The sequence below is a fragment of the Amblyraja radiata genome, chromosome 24, assembly GCF_010909765.2.
Source record: "Amblyraja radiata isolate CabotCenter1 chromosome 24, sAmbRad1.1.pri, whole genome shotgun sequence".
Taxonomy (NCBI): Eukaryota; Metazoa; Chordata; class Chondrichthyes; order Rajiformes; family Rajidae; genus Amblyraja; species Amblyraja radiata.
In genome coordinates this window covers 12022370-12039475 of record NC_045979.1, presented here as the reverse complement: position 1 = coordinate 12039475, position 17106 = coordinate 12022370, and the positions used below count along the sequence as shown (strand labels likewise).

The 17106-nt window shown below is 41.4% G+C and overlaps 1 protein-coding gene across 2 annotated transcripts; it reads left to right on the top strand.

Moving 5' to 3' along the window:
- Positions 1-2092: 2092 nt before the first annotated feature.
- On the top strand, positions 2093-7779 carry myog (myogenin). Of its 2 annotated transcripts, none has more exons than XM_033042442.1 (3): positions 2093-2705; positions 4289-4417; positions 7354-7496. In XM_033042442.1, exons 1-3 carry the CDS (start codon positions 2187-2189, stop codon positions 7369-7371), a joined length of 666 nt encoding a protein of 221 aa, XP_032898333.1. In that variant the 5' UTR covers positions 2093-2186; the 3' UTR covers positions 7372-7496. The 2 variants fall into 2 exon arrangements, with proteins under 2 accessions (XP_032898333.1, XP_032898332.1); XM_033042441.1 differs by having other exon boundaries at positions 2094-2705; positions 4289-4388; positions 7354-7779.
- The last annotated feature ends 9327 nt before the right edge of the window (positions 7780-17106 follow it).

Here is a 17106-nt window from a genome sequence, read left to right as displayed (position 1 = left end):
AGTAAAATTGCAATACCTCCCCACAACAGATGATAGACATATAGGTCTATAATTTTCTGGTTTCTCTCCCTTGTCTACCTTAATTACTGAAACAGCTTTTGAATCTAAATATCTTCTGTGTGTATTTCGTAAACTTTGGCCAAAAAGTCCAGCAATTTTCATTCGCGCATACTTGAGACCCTGGGGTGGACAATATCTAGTTCTGGAGATTTGTCTCTTTTTGGTTGCTCAGAAAATATAATCTTACCAAGATGAAGAATATACTTTTATACACTGTTTCAACTATTTCCGATTCTAATTAATGTAACGTGCTTCTTCTAAAGTTATAACTTGTTCATAAAATAAATTATTCTAAACAACAGTGGCGGACGTTATTGAGAAAAGGCGTGGAAGGACTTTCCTGGAAAGAAATAGATTTGAGTTTGTTTGTAAATGTTATTTTCAAAGCGACGTGTGGTCATCTGTTCTCGGAGTAAGCGTGGGTTTAGTATTGTCAGATGGCGTGCAAAGTACACATTCTATGTGTTCAGGACCACGCCTGCCCCGTGCCCTGTAACAGGGGGCCGCTGTTGGCGTGCGTCGACTCTTGACTGACTTCAACACGTTCTTTATTAATCGTGGCTACAATGGAGGCTTTGTGTTGTGTTAACATTCGCCACCATCCATCACTGTTTAACGCGACACCAGGCATCGCACGGCTCAGGAATGAATCGCAAAGGCTTTTGCAAATAAAGAAATAAATAAATAAATAAGTAGATGGATAAATAAATAAATAAAATGATGGGTGTGTGCATGAAGACCATCCTGGCTGCTGCAGTAATGTGGAAACTCGATGCAGCCTCCGGAATAGTTGGGGACTTTCTGCGAACGTTTACAAGGTGTGAAGGCGGTTAGTGAAAGTGAAAACGGGCTTGGTCTGACCTCTCATCGCCCGGGACCAGGGACACATGTGTGGCCAACTTGTCAAAGAGCATCAACATAGACAGCATTGCGGACTCCGCCCGCTCAACTATTCCATTCATTTGCCCTTTGGATTGCCCCAAGCATTAGAATGTCACTAAATCCACACCCAATAAGTCAAGGGTGATATTGAGCCTTGAACAACGATTGCTGAACTATTTATGGTGACATTTGCTGACGATTTCATAGGGTAATTGAGTCTCATGGCGTGGAAAGAAACCCTTCGGCCCAACTTGCCCACACCGGTCTACAATACACTAGTCCCACCTGTCTGCGGTTGGCCTATATCATTCTAAACATGTCCTGCCCATGTACCTGTCTAAATGTTTCTTAAACGTTGCGACATTATCTGCCTCAACTACCTGTTATGGCAGCTCGTTCCATACACCCACCACCCCTTGCATGGGAAAGGATACCCTTCAGGTTCATATTTAATCTCTCCCCCCCCCCCCCCCCCCCCCCCCCCCCTTCTGAAAGAAAATGAAGCAATCGAGTAAATGATCGTGGTATTATTATTCTTGGGAAATAAATATTTCACACCGAGATAAAAACAATGAATCAGATCCCACATGGAGCAATTACCCACATTTATAGACTGTGCGGAGATTCACAGCGCCATAGACCCGGGTTCGATCCTGACCTCGGGTGCTGTCAGTGTGGCGTTTGCACGTTCCACCTGTGATCGCGTGGGTTTCCCGGTTTCCTCCCACATCCCAAAGACGTGCGGGTTTGCAGGTTAATTGGCTTCTGAGTGTATAGAGTGGATGAGAAAGTGAGATAACATAGAACTAGTGTGGCCAGCATGGACTCGGTGGGCCGAAGGGCCTGCTGCCATTCTATATGAAGTATTAATATATATAAACTTTATTTACACCATTCATATATGTCCTTTGCAAAAGAAATTGGCAATATTATTCAACATTTCAAAATTCCCGAAGCTTGGTATAATATATTTAAATTTAAAAATGTATTTTAAAAAGTATCATTTAGGTCGTAAGTTTTGGTGAGCTCGTCCGCACCGCCAACTCTCCAGGGAATAAATGGAATGAGACTTAAATGTTGATGTATGTCGACAGCTAAGAGTTGGATAGAATTTCTGCGCCTTCTATATATATCCTAGTGATTTCATGCCAGCGGAGACTTTAAATGCCTCCTAACAGTTGGCGTTGCCATACTCTTGTGCAGTTGGTGCTTGAGATAACTCCAGAGTTTCAACAGAGTTGACAATGGAGCTGTTTGAAACCAATCCTTTCTATTTCACAGACCAGCGTTTCTTCGACAACGAGAATCTCTTCCCTTCGCGCCTGCAGGGCTTTGACCAGCCCGTGTTTGACCAGCGCCTGGGGACGGGTCTGAGCGCCGATGGCATGTCGCTGGAAGGCGGCGTGGATGAGCACGTGTACCCGGTGTCGGAGCTGCAACAGCAACACCGGCAACTGCAGCAGCAACCGCACGACTGTCACGGTCAGTGCCTGCTGTGGGCGTGCAAGACCTGCAAGAGGAAATCCGTGACCCTGGACAGGAGAAAAGCGGCCACCCTAAGAGAGAAGAGGAGATTGAAGAAGGTCAACGAGGCGTTCGAGGCTTTGAAGCGAAGTACTTTGCTGAATCCCAACCAGAGACTGCCCAAAGTGGAAATCCTTCGCAGCGCCATTCAGTACATCGAGAGACTCCAGGTGCTGCTCGGCACTTTGAACCAACAGGAGAAGTTGCATTACAGTGGCAGCAGCAACACGCGTCAAGGGGCAAGTATCCCGGGCAATGGACAAGGGAGCGCTTCAACTAATCTCACAACCCTGGGGAGCCGACCAGAGCAAGCCTATGAACTGATGGTGTGGACATTGGGCAACGGGTTGTGCTTTTGTGGCCCATCGCCCAACTTTGCTCTGGTGCCTTCTCCAGGATTGGATAAAATTGGTGCATTTCCACAAAACAAAAGAAAATGTTTGTGTTGGGCTGGTCAGAGAGGGAGAGAGTTACACAGCATGTAATCAGGCCCTTTGGACCAACTAGTCCATGCTAGTACCTTTAGAAAGGAGATGATGAGGAATGTCTTTAGCCAGAGGGTGGTGAATCTGTGGAATTCATTGCCACAAATAGCGGTGGAGACCAAGTCATTGGACATTTTTTTAAAAGTGGAGATTGACAGATTCTTCATTAGAAAGGGCATCAAACATTATGGGGAGAATGCAGGGGAATGAGTTTGAGAGGGATAGTACATCTGCCATGATGGGCTGAATGGTCCAATTCTGCTCCTATGACTTCTGAACGTATGCTGACCAAGATACCTTCCTAAGCCTTTTCCATGTTGTGATATTTCAGTGGCCAGTGTAGCTAATTTTGTGAGGTTAGAACGCACTGTATCTTCATTTGCCAATTGCGCCTTACGTGGCCCCAGAGTCCTGGAGCAATTAGTCCAGATTTTTTTTTAAGGGCTTTTGTTGCCTTAATGAGGGAACAACTGCCAAAAAAATCATCGTTAGCAGATAGCAGAAAGTCCACGAGGGCATATTAAATCAAAGCTTCACAGGAACTCCATAGGAAGAAGGGTCTCAACCCAAAACGCCACTATTCCTTCTCTGCAGAGTTGCTTTCTGACTCGCTGAGTTATTCCAGCATTTTGGGTCTATCGCCATAGGAAGACTCAGAGTTCTGGACTAAATCAGCGGATCAGGCAGCATCCTAGAAGAACATGGATAGACGATGTTTGCGGTCAGGACCCTTCTTCAGACTCCATAGGAAGGTGACGCTAATATTACTATCAAGATAATATTCTGGAGTGATGTTTATGGAATGTTAGAAAGGCTTTAGATAAGATTGAATGCTATCTTAATGGCCCAAATTAAATTGCTTCAACAGAAGTGAGTGGTAAAACATTGTTTTGACAAATAGTGTTAAAAACATTTCTATTGAAAGAAACTGAAGGAGATGGGAACACTTAAATCACTTCCATGAACTTCAGGATTTTCTGAAATGTTTTTCAGTCAACGAAGCATTGTTTTACTTAAAGAAGCAAATATAGGAAGCTGGGAGCTGAATGCGCAAGGGAATTGGATAGGTAAGGCAGATGGTAAAAGGTCATTGTGCCTTCGAGACCAGGTATAGGCATGTGGGAAAGATCCTGAATCAAATCCTCATCTGCATCAGAGATGTCGTGGGAGGGACAGGTGCTTTGAGGGGTCTGGTGGAAGAAAATAAGAAACTTGATTATTGTGGCAAATGCACGTTTGGAAGAGAGTTGAAGCAGTGATGGTTTAGACTTTTACTAGAAACTCTCTCTCTCTCTGTTTATCCACCTTGCTCATTTTGTTTTCCATTGTACTTGTAGGTGGGCGTAGCCAGTAAATGTGGATCAAGCAGCGCCTCCTGCAGTCCCGAGTGGAGCAGTTCCTCCGATCAATGCAACACTCCGTACAATCCTCCCAGCGGTAGGGACCAGGCTGTGTACAACAACAGGGTGATTTATTTCAATAGCAAGGAAACCATTTGACCTTCAGTGCCTTTGAGCAAATTAGGCGCATGTGGAAATGCAGCATCTTTGGAAAGAGAAATAGAGTTAATGTTTCAGGTCAAACAAAGGAGCTCGGACCCGAAACCTTTATTTTGTTTCTTTTTCCACAGATGCTGCCTGACCTGCTGAGTGTTTCCAGCATTTTCTGTTTTTATTTCAAGTTTTTTTTAATTATTTTCAAAATGGGAATTTTCATTACTTATTTCATTCGCTTATTTTCCTTTTATCTGTTAACATTTAAAATTATCATATTTAAAAATGAGTGTAATGGAAATATAATTTCTACTTCTAGTTGTAGCTTAGAAGATCTATTTTCCCAAAGACGTCATCTCACTGTCATATCCCATGTTGAACTTTGAACCAAGGCAATAGCAACCCTTCACTAACTCATAGAGTCATACAGTGTGGAAACAGGCCCTTCGGCCCAACTTGCCCACACCGACCAGCATGTCCCATCTACATTAGTCCGACTTGTCTGCATTTGGCCCACACCCCTTTAAACCTGTCCCACCCATGTACCTATCTAATTGCTTCTTAAATGTTACAATAGTCTCTGCCTCAACTACCTCCTCCAGTTTGTAATATCCACCCCCAACATTTGTTTGAAAAAGTTACCCCTCAGATTCCTATAAAATCTTTCTCCCTTTAACTTAAACCAATGCCCTTTGAATCTTGATTCCTCTATGCTGAGCAAGAGACTCTGTGTGTCTACCCGATCTATTCTCTCATGATTTTATACACCGCTCCAAGATCAGACCTCATCCTCCTGCGCTCCAGGGAATAGAAACCCAGCCTGCTCACCCTCTCTCTATAGCTCAGACCCTCGAGTCCTGGCAACATCCTTGTAAATTTTCTCTGCACCCTTTCCAAATTTACATTTTTCCTATAATATGGTGTCCAGAACCACCCCAGAACTGAACCCAAACTCTAAATGGAGCCTCACCAACATCTTATATAACTGCAGCATGACCTCCCAACTTCTATACACATTTAACTCCATTAAAAAAAATGGGCACAAACACAATGTTGGATACGTGATAACAAAACTCCTGTAAAGGAGCCACAGAATATTGTTCAGCCAGGAACAGAATGTAGTGCAGAGTTTGGCCACTTGCATAGATGTTGGTTCCTCTTCAGGAAGTAGATTTCCATGGATGAAAGTGATCTACTTCCATGCCAAATATTGTTCTTTCATGCAATTTCCCAGCTTGGGCCATTAAATGAACCCATTCCAGGAAATTCTGGTTACACTTTGGGTGGCATGGTAGCGGAGTGGTAGATTTGCTGCCTTACAGCACCAGAGACCCGGGTTCGATCCTGACTCCAGGTGCTGCCTGTATGGAGTTTGTACATTCTTCCCATGACCATGTGGGTTTTCTCCAGGTTGTAAATTGTAAATTGTCCCAAGTGTGTAGGATAGTGCTAGTGCACGGGGTTCACTGGTCAGCACGGACTCGGTGGGCTGAAGGGCCTGTTTCCACACTGTATCTCTAAACTAAACTAAACTAAAATTCAGGGCTTTTAGACATGAAATACATGTATTAATATCAGACTTTGAAGAAAAGAGCAGATGCAGGTTTTCCTGGAGAATAGCATAAACATGTTTGGCTAAAGAAAATTCAGTTTCTAAATTATTTGCTTATATTTAGCAAAGACGCGAGAGACTGCAGGTGCTGGAGCCTTCAGCAAAATACCAAGTGCTGGAGGAACTCAGCCAGTTGGGCAACATCTGTGGAGGGACTGGACAGATAATGTTTCGGGTCGGAACCCTTCTTCAAACCGAGAACATTGGGCAGATTTGCCTAGAGAATAGCATAGACATTTATTCAGTCAAGTTACAGTCAAATTGAACCAGGGTTCTGACCTGAAACGTCACTTATTCACAGATGCGGGCTGAACCATTGAGTTCCTCCAGCACTTTGTGGTTTGCTTATATTTACCACTGTTTTTGCTGCTTTTGTTTATGTTGGTTTAATGTAATGATGTCATCCATGGTGTAGTGTCACAGGTGGAAGTGAAGTACCAGGAAATAAACAATTGTGTGGAAAATGTCTTGAAAGTGATTTGGAGATGGCAGACCTAGTGAAGGAATAGTTCGGGAGGATGACTCTGGCATCGGTTTTAGAGCAGGAGATAGTAGGAATTCAACAAATGCTCAGAAGATCAGAGGATGAAAGCTAGGTATAGGGATGAGTGAAAGCTGAGGGTAGTTGGACCCTGGAGTTGTAACCAACATATAAATGGAAGGATATACACCGAGGATTGGGAAGGAATGGAGCAGGAAGAAAAAAGAGGATTTTGGAAATGATAAGTAATGAGCACTGATTGCAGAAAGTTGGGAGGCAGTATTGATCCTTGCAAATGTTGAGCCTAGATGGGAAAAACATTCAGAGAAGATGTTTACAATGCAGGTCGCAAGATGGTGGATATTTTGGCTGTAGAAATGTGCACATCTGGTGATAGGCTGGATTTGAAGTTTGAAATTGAACTTGGATGACTCGGTTGTGTTGGCACATTGTAGTGGGTTATTAAAGAATGAGTAACCTTCACATATTCCTTTTAATGGATGGCTATGGCCTATGATCCTGGATGGATCTGAATATATGGTTTTGGGATCTAGCTGAAGGAGCATTTGTGGCATTCAATGTAAGTTTGGTAGATGGCTTTCATGGGAAAAGTTAATGGTTCAATATGGAGTATGCAACCTTTAACTTCTATATTGTTCCATATTGTATGATTATCATCCAATTGGCAATACGATCTCCTAGGCTTCCTTCAATCTCACACTCTTAACGCCAGAAATTGAGTTTTCATGATCTATCATTTCAAATCCAAGAACATCAAATGTAGTGTGACATTGATTCTGTGTTGCTCTCTTTCAGATCACTTACTACCTGTGAATAAGGGCCAGTCCACTGGAAGTGCCAGCTTACGCTCTCTCACCTCTATAGTGGACAACATTACACCAGAACATTCACCAAGCAGCTATTTGGAGAGTAACACCATCAACTGACTGACAGTTGATGTTCTTTTTATAATTGGAAGCCTTTTTTATTTTTATACACTTTGGTGTGTGTTGTGCATAAGGTTGTTTAATTAGAAAAAAAAATCATTCCTAATTCTTAAAACTGTTTAAAATGGCCAATGCTTTGTTTTTATACACCTTTATGACCAATGTGTGTTTTTGCAACTAAAGTCCAAATGTAAATATAAATCCGTACTGTTCATTTTTTGAGTGAGTTTGTTATTTTGATTTTTTTTTTGCTAAATTATTCTGCTTTTTACAATAAAGTTAATATAAAATAAATCAGTTGTTGTATTAATGAGAAAACTATGCAAATTGATTTATTGAGTTATTGCAGTCAGTTTCTCTACAAGAAGATACAGAGGCAGATACCTTGTTTTGTCTATCATTAAAATCAGGCAACCCTTATTAATCAGGATGAATAAAATCCTGAATAAAATCACTTTTAATATCGTTAACATTAGACTTTAAACAAAATCAGGGTTTAAAGCAAACATTGATATAGATTAAGTGATTATATGCCCAAAAAACTAGATGCGTACACTTCAAGGCTTGTTCCTTTTACAAGCATTTTGATGATACCACACAGAGACTTTATTGAAAATCTCACATACAGCATCGCAGCAAATTGGGGCTTGGTAGGTGATTCATTATATTGATCATCGCCTGCTGTTTATGACATTTATTTTGGTTTTAATGGGCAAATAATGATTTTCTTTGAACTTTGTTTTAGTGTGTTTCACAGAGAGGTTTTGATTGATTGAATTCCTTTATTGTCATTCAGACCTTACAGTCTGAACGAAATTTTGTGCCTGCAGTCATACATACAATCATACAATAATAAACAACACTAAACACAAATTAACATCCACCACAGTGTATCCTCCAAGCACCTCCTCACTGTGGTGGAGGCAAAAATCTTAGGGCTCCCTCCCCTTCTCCCTCTGCGCTTCTACTAATTTCCAATTATCCCTGTACAAAAGCACTTTTAACATTAGGATATTTTAGGTAAATCCAATTTAAAATGTTTCCTTGATCAAATACTGAAATCTTTGATACATTCATTTAGATTTCAATTTCTACAAACTTTTTATGTTGAAATAAAGGCTGATTTCTAACATTGGTACAATGGCACAGCTGTAGAACTGCTGCCTCACTGTGCCAGAGACCTGGGTTTGGTCCTGGCCTCGGGTGCAATCTTTGTGGAGTTTGTACGTTCTCTCTGTGAGTGTACAAGTTTTGTCCGGGTGCTCCGGTTCCCTCCCACAATTCCAAAGACATACACGTTTGTAGGTTAATTGGCTTCTGCAAGTTGTCCCTAGTGTGTAGAATAGACCTTGTGTACAGATGATTATTGGTTGGTGTGGACTTGGTGGGTTGGCGGGCTTGTTTCCACGCTGCATCTCTTAAAAAAAAATTGGATCCTGAAATTGCTTATCCGACAGTTTTTATATCTTCCTGATATCTACAAGGTTTAAAGATATCTGGACCCCTTTGTAATCTTGGTAGTGTCTTGACAATAGATCTTGGCCTTGGCCTTGGTCACTCAGTTTTATAAATGGGATTCAGTATCAAGAGTGACCAAGTCACCCTTCAATAAGTAAATATTTCATTGTCATTTGAAGTGCACAATAGACAATCCAGCATTTAGAAAGTTTTCTCTCCCTGTTACAGGCTCTTGGGAAATTGCCTAGCTTATATTCCACAGTGAGCTACCTCAGACTTAAGTTGCTCTTGGTGAAACACACCAATCAAAGGTGCAACACAGTGGCGCAGTAGTAGAGTTGCTGCCTTACATCACTAGTGATCCAGGTTCAATCCTGACTACGGGAGATGTCTGTATGAGTTTGTATGTTCTCCCTGTGACCGTGTGGGTTTTCTCCAGGTGCTCCAGTTTCCTCCCACACTCCAAAGACCTACAGGTTTGTAGGTTCAAGAGATTCAAGAGAGTTTATTGTCATGTGTCCCAGATAGGACAATGAAATTCTTGCTTTGCTTCAGCACAACAGAATATAGTAGGCATAAATAAATACAGAACATATTAGTGTGTCCATATACCATTGAATATATATATATACACACATAAATAAGCAGATAAAGTGCAATGGGCTATTAATGTTCAGAGTTTTGTTTGAGTTTAATAGCCTGATGGCTGTGGGGGTCGTTATTCCTGAACCTGGATGTTGCAGATTTCAGGCTCCTGTACCTTCTACCTGAAGGCAGCAGGGAGATGAGTGAGTGGCCAGGTTGGTGTGGATCCTTGATGATGCTGGCAGCCTTTTTGAGGCAGCAACTGCGATAGGTCCCCTCGATGGTAGGGAGGTCAGAGCCGATGATGGACTGGGCAGTGTTTACAACTTTTTGCAATCTTTTTTGCTCCTGGGCGTTCAAGTTGCCGAACCAAGCCACGATGCAACCGGTCAGCATGCTCTCTACTGTGCACCTGTAGAAGTTTGAGAGAGTCCTCCTTGACATTCCAACTCTCCGTAATCTTCTCAGGAAGTAGAGGCGCTGATGTGCTTTCTTTATAATAGCATCAGTATTCTGGGACCAGGGGAGATCTTCGGAAATATGCACGCCCAGGAATTTGAAGCTCTTGACCCTCTCCACCATCGACCCGTTCATATAAATGGGACTATGGGTCCCCAACCTCCCCTTCCAAAGTCCACAATCAGTTCCTTGGTTTTGCTGGTGTTGAGAGCCAGGTTATTGTGCTGGCACCATTTGGTCAAACGGTCGATCTCACTTCTATACTCTGACTCATCTCTATCAGTGGTACGTCCCACAACAGTGGTGTCGTCAGTGCACTTGATGATGGAGTTCGCACTATGACCGGCTACGCAGTCATGAGTATACAGTTAGTAAATGAAAATTCTGGAATTCTAATCCCTATTTTGTTCTTATTGGTATTCTCCCATCTCCCATCAGGCAAGAGGTACCAGCTACAGAAGTGTGAAAGCATACACCTCCAGATTCAGTGTTAGTTTCTTCTGAGCTGTTATCAGGCAACTGAACCATCCTATCAACAACTAGACAGCAGTCCTGAGCTACAATCTACCTCACTGGAGACCCTTGGACTATCTTTTATCGGACTTTACTGGATTTTATCTTGCACTAAACGATATTCTATTTATCGTGTATCTGTACTCTGTAGATTGTAATCATGTATAGTCTTTCCGCTGACTGGTTTGCAAGCAGCAAAAGCCTTTCACTGTACCTCGGTAAACATGTCAATGAACTAAACTAAAACTAAACTAAACTAAACTCAGATGCCGTCTGACCAGTGATGCACAGAAAAGGCTGCCATTGCATGTACAACATTGGCATTATTCATGCAAAGAGCTTCTCAACTCACGCCGCAGGAAAGAGAGACACATTTGTAGACCAACTTCAAAACTTGTGTCCCTCAGTGAAACAAAAACAATAATTCTATAATGGATAATACAAAGGAAAGAAATATTACCATGAAAATATTAGCTGCAAGTATCCAATTGAAAAACTATGATGGGCTTAAATCTGTAAAACTCATGATGTGTGTCCTTTGAATTCGATGAAAGCTTGTACTGTACTGGCAGGGCGACAGCTGGTGGCTTCAAGTCACAGAAGCAGGTGTCAGTTGACCCACGATACCGGGAATGAAAGCAGGACCAAGAGTTAAGTCGCTCACATAATTTACAAGTAAAATATTTTGTGTTTGTTCGCAGGACATCAATATTTATTTCTCACTCTCAGTTAAGGTGACAGCGACTTGAACTGCATGTTCTGTGTGGGGACATGGTGGCGCTAGGGTGTTTTGGGGCATGGGCCTACAAGATTAGTACCTGCTTAAAAAATAAACTGGGGTGTATTTCTAACTGAGGATAGTGTGGCACTTAGAAGGAAACTTGCAGTTGCCAGTGCTTGGTTCTGCAGGGATAGAGGTTGGTGATTTGGAAAGTGCTGCTTAGAAAGCTTTGCTGAGTTGTTGCAATGCCCCCCTGTAGCTGGTACATGTCATCCCCATAGTCCAGTATCTATTGATTCAATCCAATAGAACCAAATGTCAGAAGCAGTCTAATGCACATATGAGGTCTGTAGAAAGGTCTCGACCCGAAACGTCACCCATTCCTTTTCTCCAGAGATGCTGCCTGTCCCGCTGAGTTACTCCAGCATTTTGTGTCTACCTAGCTCTATGAGGTGCACTCTTGGTTCTTAAAACAGTAAATGTATTTCCATCCACATATTTCACAAACGATTTGTCCTGTTCCAGTTTTTACCCTCACTCTGGACTTTAGACTTTATAGAGATACAGCTTGGAAACAGGCCCTTCGGCCCACTGAGTCTGTCCATACAGACAGTCCTGTAGTCAGGATCAAACTCGGGTCTCTGGCACTGTTAGGAAGCAACTCTACCATTGCTTCACTATGCCGCGCACTCTCCCTACTACAATCAGTCCGAAGAAGAGTCCCAACCCTAAATGTCACCTAATCATTTTCTCCAGAGATGCTGCCTGACCCGCTGAGTTACTCCAGCATTTTGCCTTTGTCTTTGATTGAAAAATGACTTACTCCACTGGTTTCAAACACTTCCTTCCTAACAAGAAAAATTGAAGTTTTTTCAACAGCATAAATTAATCTCCATTTTCCAGTCAACTTTTGATTTGGGATATGTTTGAAAACAAATAAAGTGCATTATCATTCATTAGCCTGGAATCTGGGCTTCTTCCTTGAATGAATGCAATGACCTTTGAATAGATTATTTCCTTAGTTACTTGTGGCTGTAGAAATTAAGCAGATTATCAGCAATTTCTCTTCAGTAATATGGCAATAAATCTGTTAATTAACTTAACGATGTAGGAAAATAAAATCGGCAATCAATACATTATCTGCCAATAAAGATATTGTAATGTGCATTGGAAACAAGAGACAAGAAAAAAAATACTTTCGTTTCACACCCTCATTGTTTTCGAATAATAATACTAATATTCTTTGTCATTGCTGCTTCAGAGTATTAAAGTGGATGAAATGCCTCACCCGCTGAGTTTCTGACCGTTTATTTGAGCCATGACACCAATTAGATAAATGCAGAGCTAGATATGGGAAGATTGCGTTATATAGAACTAGGTGGTATGTTTGTATGAATATTGAATTATCTCCAGATAACTTATCAATGTAATAGTTTTTCTTTTTTTCAGTTTGGTAAGTGAACCACACAGTCTTATTCCAATTTTTTTATTTATTTACTTTTTTTTTTTTTTCCCCTATCTACTTATTTTTTTTATTTTGATTGCTGTTTTTCATACTTTGTTTTATTTATGGTGATGGTGTTGCACTGTTTTGTATATATCTCTTAAAAATCAATAAAAATGTAAGTGAAAAAAAAGAATAAAGTGGATGAAATGCTGCCTCAACCGCTGAGTTTCTCCAGCATTTTTGCCTACCTTCGATTATTCCAGCATCTGCACTTCTTAAACATGGAATTTGAGAAGCTGCTTTGGATGCAGTGAGCGAATCCATTGATTAAACTTACTTGGATGATACCTGGATGCTTATCCATGCTCCCCTTGAGAATATATTTTTAATTGGCTTTAATGGACCAAGATAAATATTCTGCCCCAAAGTAATTCTAAGAAAGTAAGTCTGCACTAATATTACCAGCTCCTAAACATCCTCCTGTTCTTAACGTTGTGGAACATTCACTTAACTTCTTCCACTGAACTTTTTCCAGTTTTAAGCAGTTCCATCTAATCACCTAAGCTCAATCTTATGGGCAGCACAGTGGTTGGGTTGCTGCTTTTCAGCACCAGAAACCCGGGTTCGATTCTGACCTCATGTGCTGTCTTTACAGGGTATGTATGTTCTCCCTGTGACCGCGTTGGGTTTCTCCCACACTACAAAGACGTATAGGTTTGTAGGTTGATTGGATTTGGTAAAACTGTAAATTGTCCCTAGCATGTAGGACTAGTGTACTTGTTGGTCTACGCAGACTCGGTGGGCTGAAGGACCTGTTTCTGTGCTGTATCTCTAAACTCTAAATCACAAACTGGACATGGAGAAATACTGCAGTGTGGAATAAACAGTTGTTATTCTTTCACAATTTGTGCAGCTAAACAACTGTGAGTTTATATTGCTGTTTCCTCTGCCACCCATGATATGAAACACAAGAAACCTGAAGGATGGAGCTGAGCTCAAATCATGGGAAGATGCTTACTGGTTGTGCATGGAACCAGTTTGTCCAGATGTATCTGTATGGGAAGCTCTACACCAGAGCATCAAGTAATTCCAAATCGCCATCATTCTTTATGGTTGCAGTTGGGATAAATGGCACAAATTTAATTTGCTACTGGGATAGGTAGGTAGGTGGATGGATCGATGGATGGATCGATGGATAATTTATTGTCACATGTACTGTGAAGGTAGTGACATTCCTTGTTTTTTCATACACAGTACACAAACGAGTACACAATGGTCTAGGTAATGTTTAATCAATTCAATAAAACTTTATATAGCTCATTATTAATGAAGGTATGCTCTGACCAAATTGTTAGTATGAATTTTTGTGTCAATGACTGTACTAATCATATTAGCTTGCTAATATGTATTATTTGATAGCAACTTCTGGCATCTGTAGATACACACTCAAATATCGACGCCCAGAAGCCACTGCTGAAGGTGTCCTAATCCTCCACAGGGGATGTTGTTCCTACCTGAAGGACACAGCATTGAAACCAATACAATTAAGGTAACTAGCCACAGGGGGCTCATAAAAAGTGTTTGATCAGCCATGATCATATTGAATGGCGGTGCAGGCTCGAAGGGCCGAATGGCCTACTCCTGCACCTAATTTCTATGTTTCTATGAAATGTAGGGCTGATGCATTCACGGGCAAGGGAGCTTTTAACAATGTTGTTAGCATTAATTAACGCTGAACATTTTCCCTGGCATGAAAAATTAATGAGTGATTAGTGTGTTTTATTCTCTGAGAAGAAAATAGTAGGATTAAACGAGAACTTACCAGTTCGAAGTTTGATCATTATTTTATGAGGAGTACGTTGAGGGAATACGTGAAGAACCCCGCCAGGACGCATGCGTGTCATTCTTCAAAGCAGCGGTGTGAAATCACAGATACCTGTAATGACTTAAACATAGTAAGATTAGAGAAAGAAATACCAGTTGAGTATATGATCATGGGTGGGAGCGGAGGGCACGTATTCCCTCAACGTACTCCTCATAAAATAATGATCAAACTTCGAACTGGTAAGTTCTCGTTTAATCCAACTATTTTACTTCGGAGTCACGTGAGTGACTACGTGAAGATTTCAAAGCTCTGTGATTTCATGCCGTGGAAACGAGTCCATGCATCACATCTGCCTTAATGACTGTAGGAGGAATTGTGTCAACATATTTTAGACATGAATCAGACATTGAAATTCATGAATTGATTAACACAAATTATAGCCCCTATTTATGGGGTAATTAAATTACAGAACTTAAATTGTTTCTGCAAATGTTCCAGGTTTAATGACTGGTTTATGATAAAATAGTTGGAATGTTTTTTCCCCTGACCATCCTGCTGCCTTGAGGATTTGGTCCATTGGTACATCCAACTGCATAGCTGCCGATGTAGCTGCAGCCCTGGTGGAATGAGATTTAAAATATTAGTATCCACCCCAGCCTGTGTTAGAACCTGTTTCAGCCATCTTGAGATGGTCTGGACCGACACTTTTTTGTGTGGTTGCTTATGGCTGACTAAAAGTGCCTTCTCATCGCCTCTGATGATTTTCGTTTTCTCCATATATACCGACAAATGTTTTACTATACAGAGACGATCATCTGTTAGGTAAGACCTAAATTCGATATTGAGGCCCGCTGATCCCTGTCTGTTCTGCTTCACTAATTCATAAATATGAAACGTAATGTTTTCAGATGAAGAAGTCATGTTGTCCAGTCTTAATTTATGTAATGACTGTACCCTTTGTGCCGTGACCAATGCCATTAGCATGACTGTTTTTAATATCAGTCTATGTAGGGACAGAGCTGTTGCTGGAGACCAATTCCTGAGCATCTTCAGGACAATACTCACATCCCATATTTGGGAGTACCTGGTTCTTGGGGGATTGGTATTAAAAATTCCCCTCATAAGTTTTGTTACCAGTGGGTGAGTTCCAACAGAGTGACGCTCTGTTCCTTGCCATAGATAAGTCGATAAGGCACTTCTGGCGCAGTTGATGGCACTATAACTGAGCCCCTCATCATAATGGAGGCCTGCCAGGTATTCCAGTACAGACGGGATGTTCATATCTCTGTAGGTGATGCTGTTTTTGTTACAATACATCTCCCACTTCCTGATATAGACCAGATACTGTTTTTTGGTGGACTGTCTTTGGGCCGCCGAAATCATATTCACTGTTCGGTCCGTCAGTCCCAGCTGTAGTAGAGGTATTTTTAAACTCTACAAATTAATAAATTCAAATAGTTATGGCATGGGTGGCTATCCCTTGTTACGGGATGAACCAACAAGTCTGGTCTATTCGGGATGGTGATACATGGTTCTAATACCATGTTCATTATCACTGGGAACCATGGTTGAGTAGGCCAATCGGGTACTACCAAAATACCAGACGCAGAGTCCTGCTGTATTTTCCTTAATACCCGACTGATGAGGCAGAAAGGAGGGAATGCATAAATAAACAATTTCCCCCCAATGCAGCGAAAATGCATCTGTCGCCGCTGCCCCAGGGTCTGGTTCCCATGAAACATAATTTGATGACTGGTGATTAAGCCTGGATGCGAATAGATTGATATCTGGTGTTCCATATCGTACTGTAATATCAGCAAATATTTTTTATTCAACATCCATTCGGTGTTTTCATTAAATTTGCGTGACCTGGTGTCTGCCACTAAATTTAGTTTACCTGGTAGCTGATATCCAAATATCTCTCTGGATACACCACTGCCAAATTGTATTAGCCAGATTGTCACATGATGTCGATTTGTTTCCACCCATGTGGTTGATATATGCTACCACGGTGGTATTGTCAATCTGTAGTCTAACATGCTGGTGATATGACCCAGTGCAATATGACTTTAGGCCATAGAATGCACCCAACATTTCCAGGTAGTTTATGCCCAGTGTTAGTAATAATGATGCCTCCTGAGCAGTCCATCTACCTCCACAGCTGGAGATGGAATTGATGGCACCCCAACCAAGTGCACTGGCATCAGTTTTTAGCACCATAGAAGGGTTGCTGATAATGATTGGATTGAAACAAAGCCAAATGTTATCTATCCACCATTTTAGTTCCATTATAGCTTTGATTGGTAGCTTCATTGGTCTGTCAAAATGACCAGCATTGATTTTGAGTGCTTTATTTTTGCTCTCTGTAAATTTTGGTAATGTAAAGGTCCAAATTGTGTGGCTGGAAAAGCAGCCACCATTTTGCCAATTACTTTTGCTACCAATCTGATGGATGGTTACTGATGTCAATGAGGTTATTGCAAGCCTCTATTAAGTCTATAGCCTTTCCCTTTGGCAAAGTCACCGACATGTGAACTGAGTCAATGGTGAACCCCAAATAGTCCATAGTAGTGGAAGGCGTTAATTTAGATTTAACTGGATGGATAATAAACCC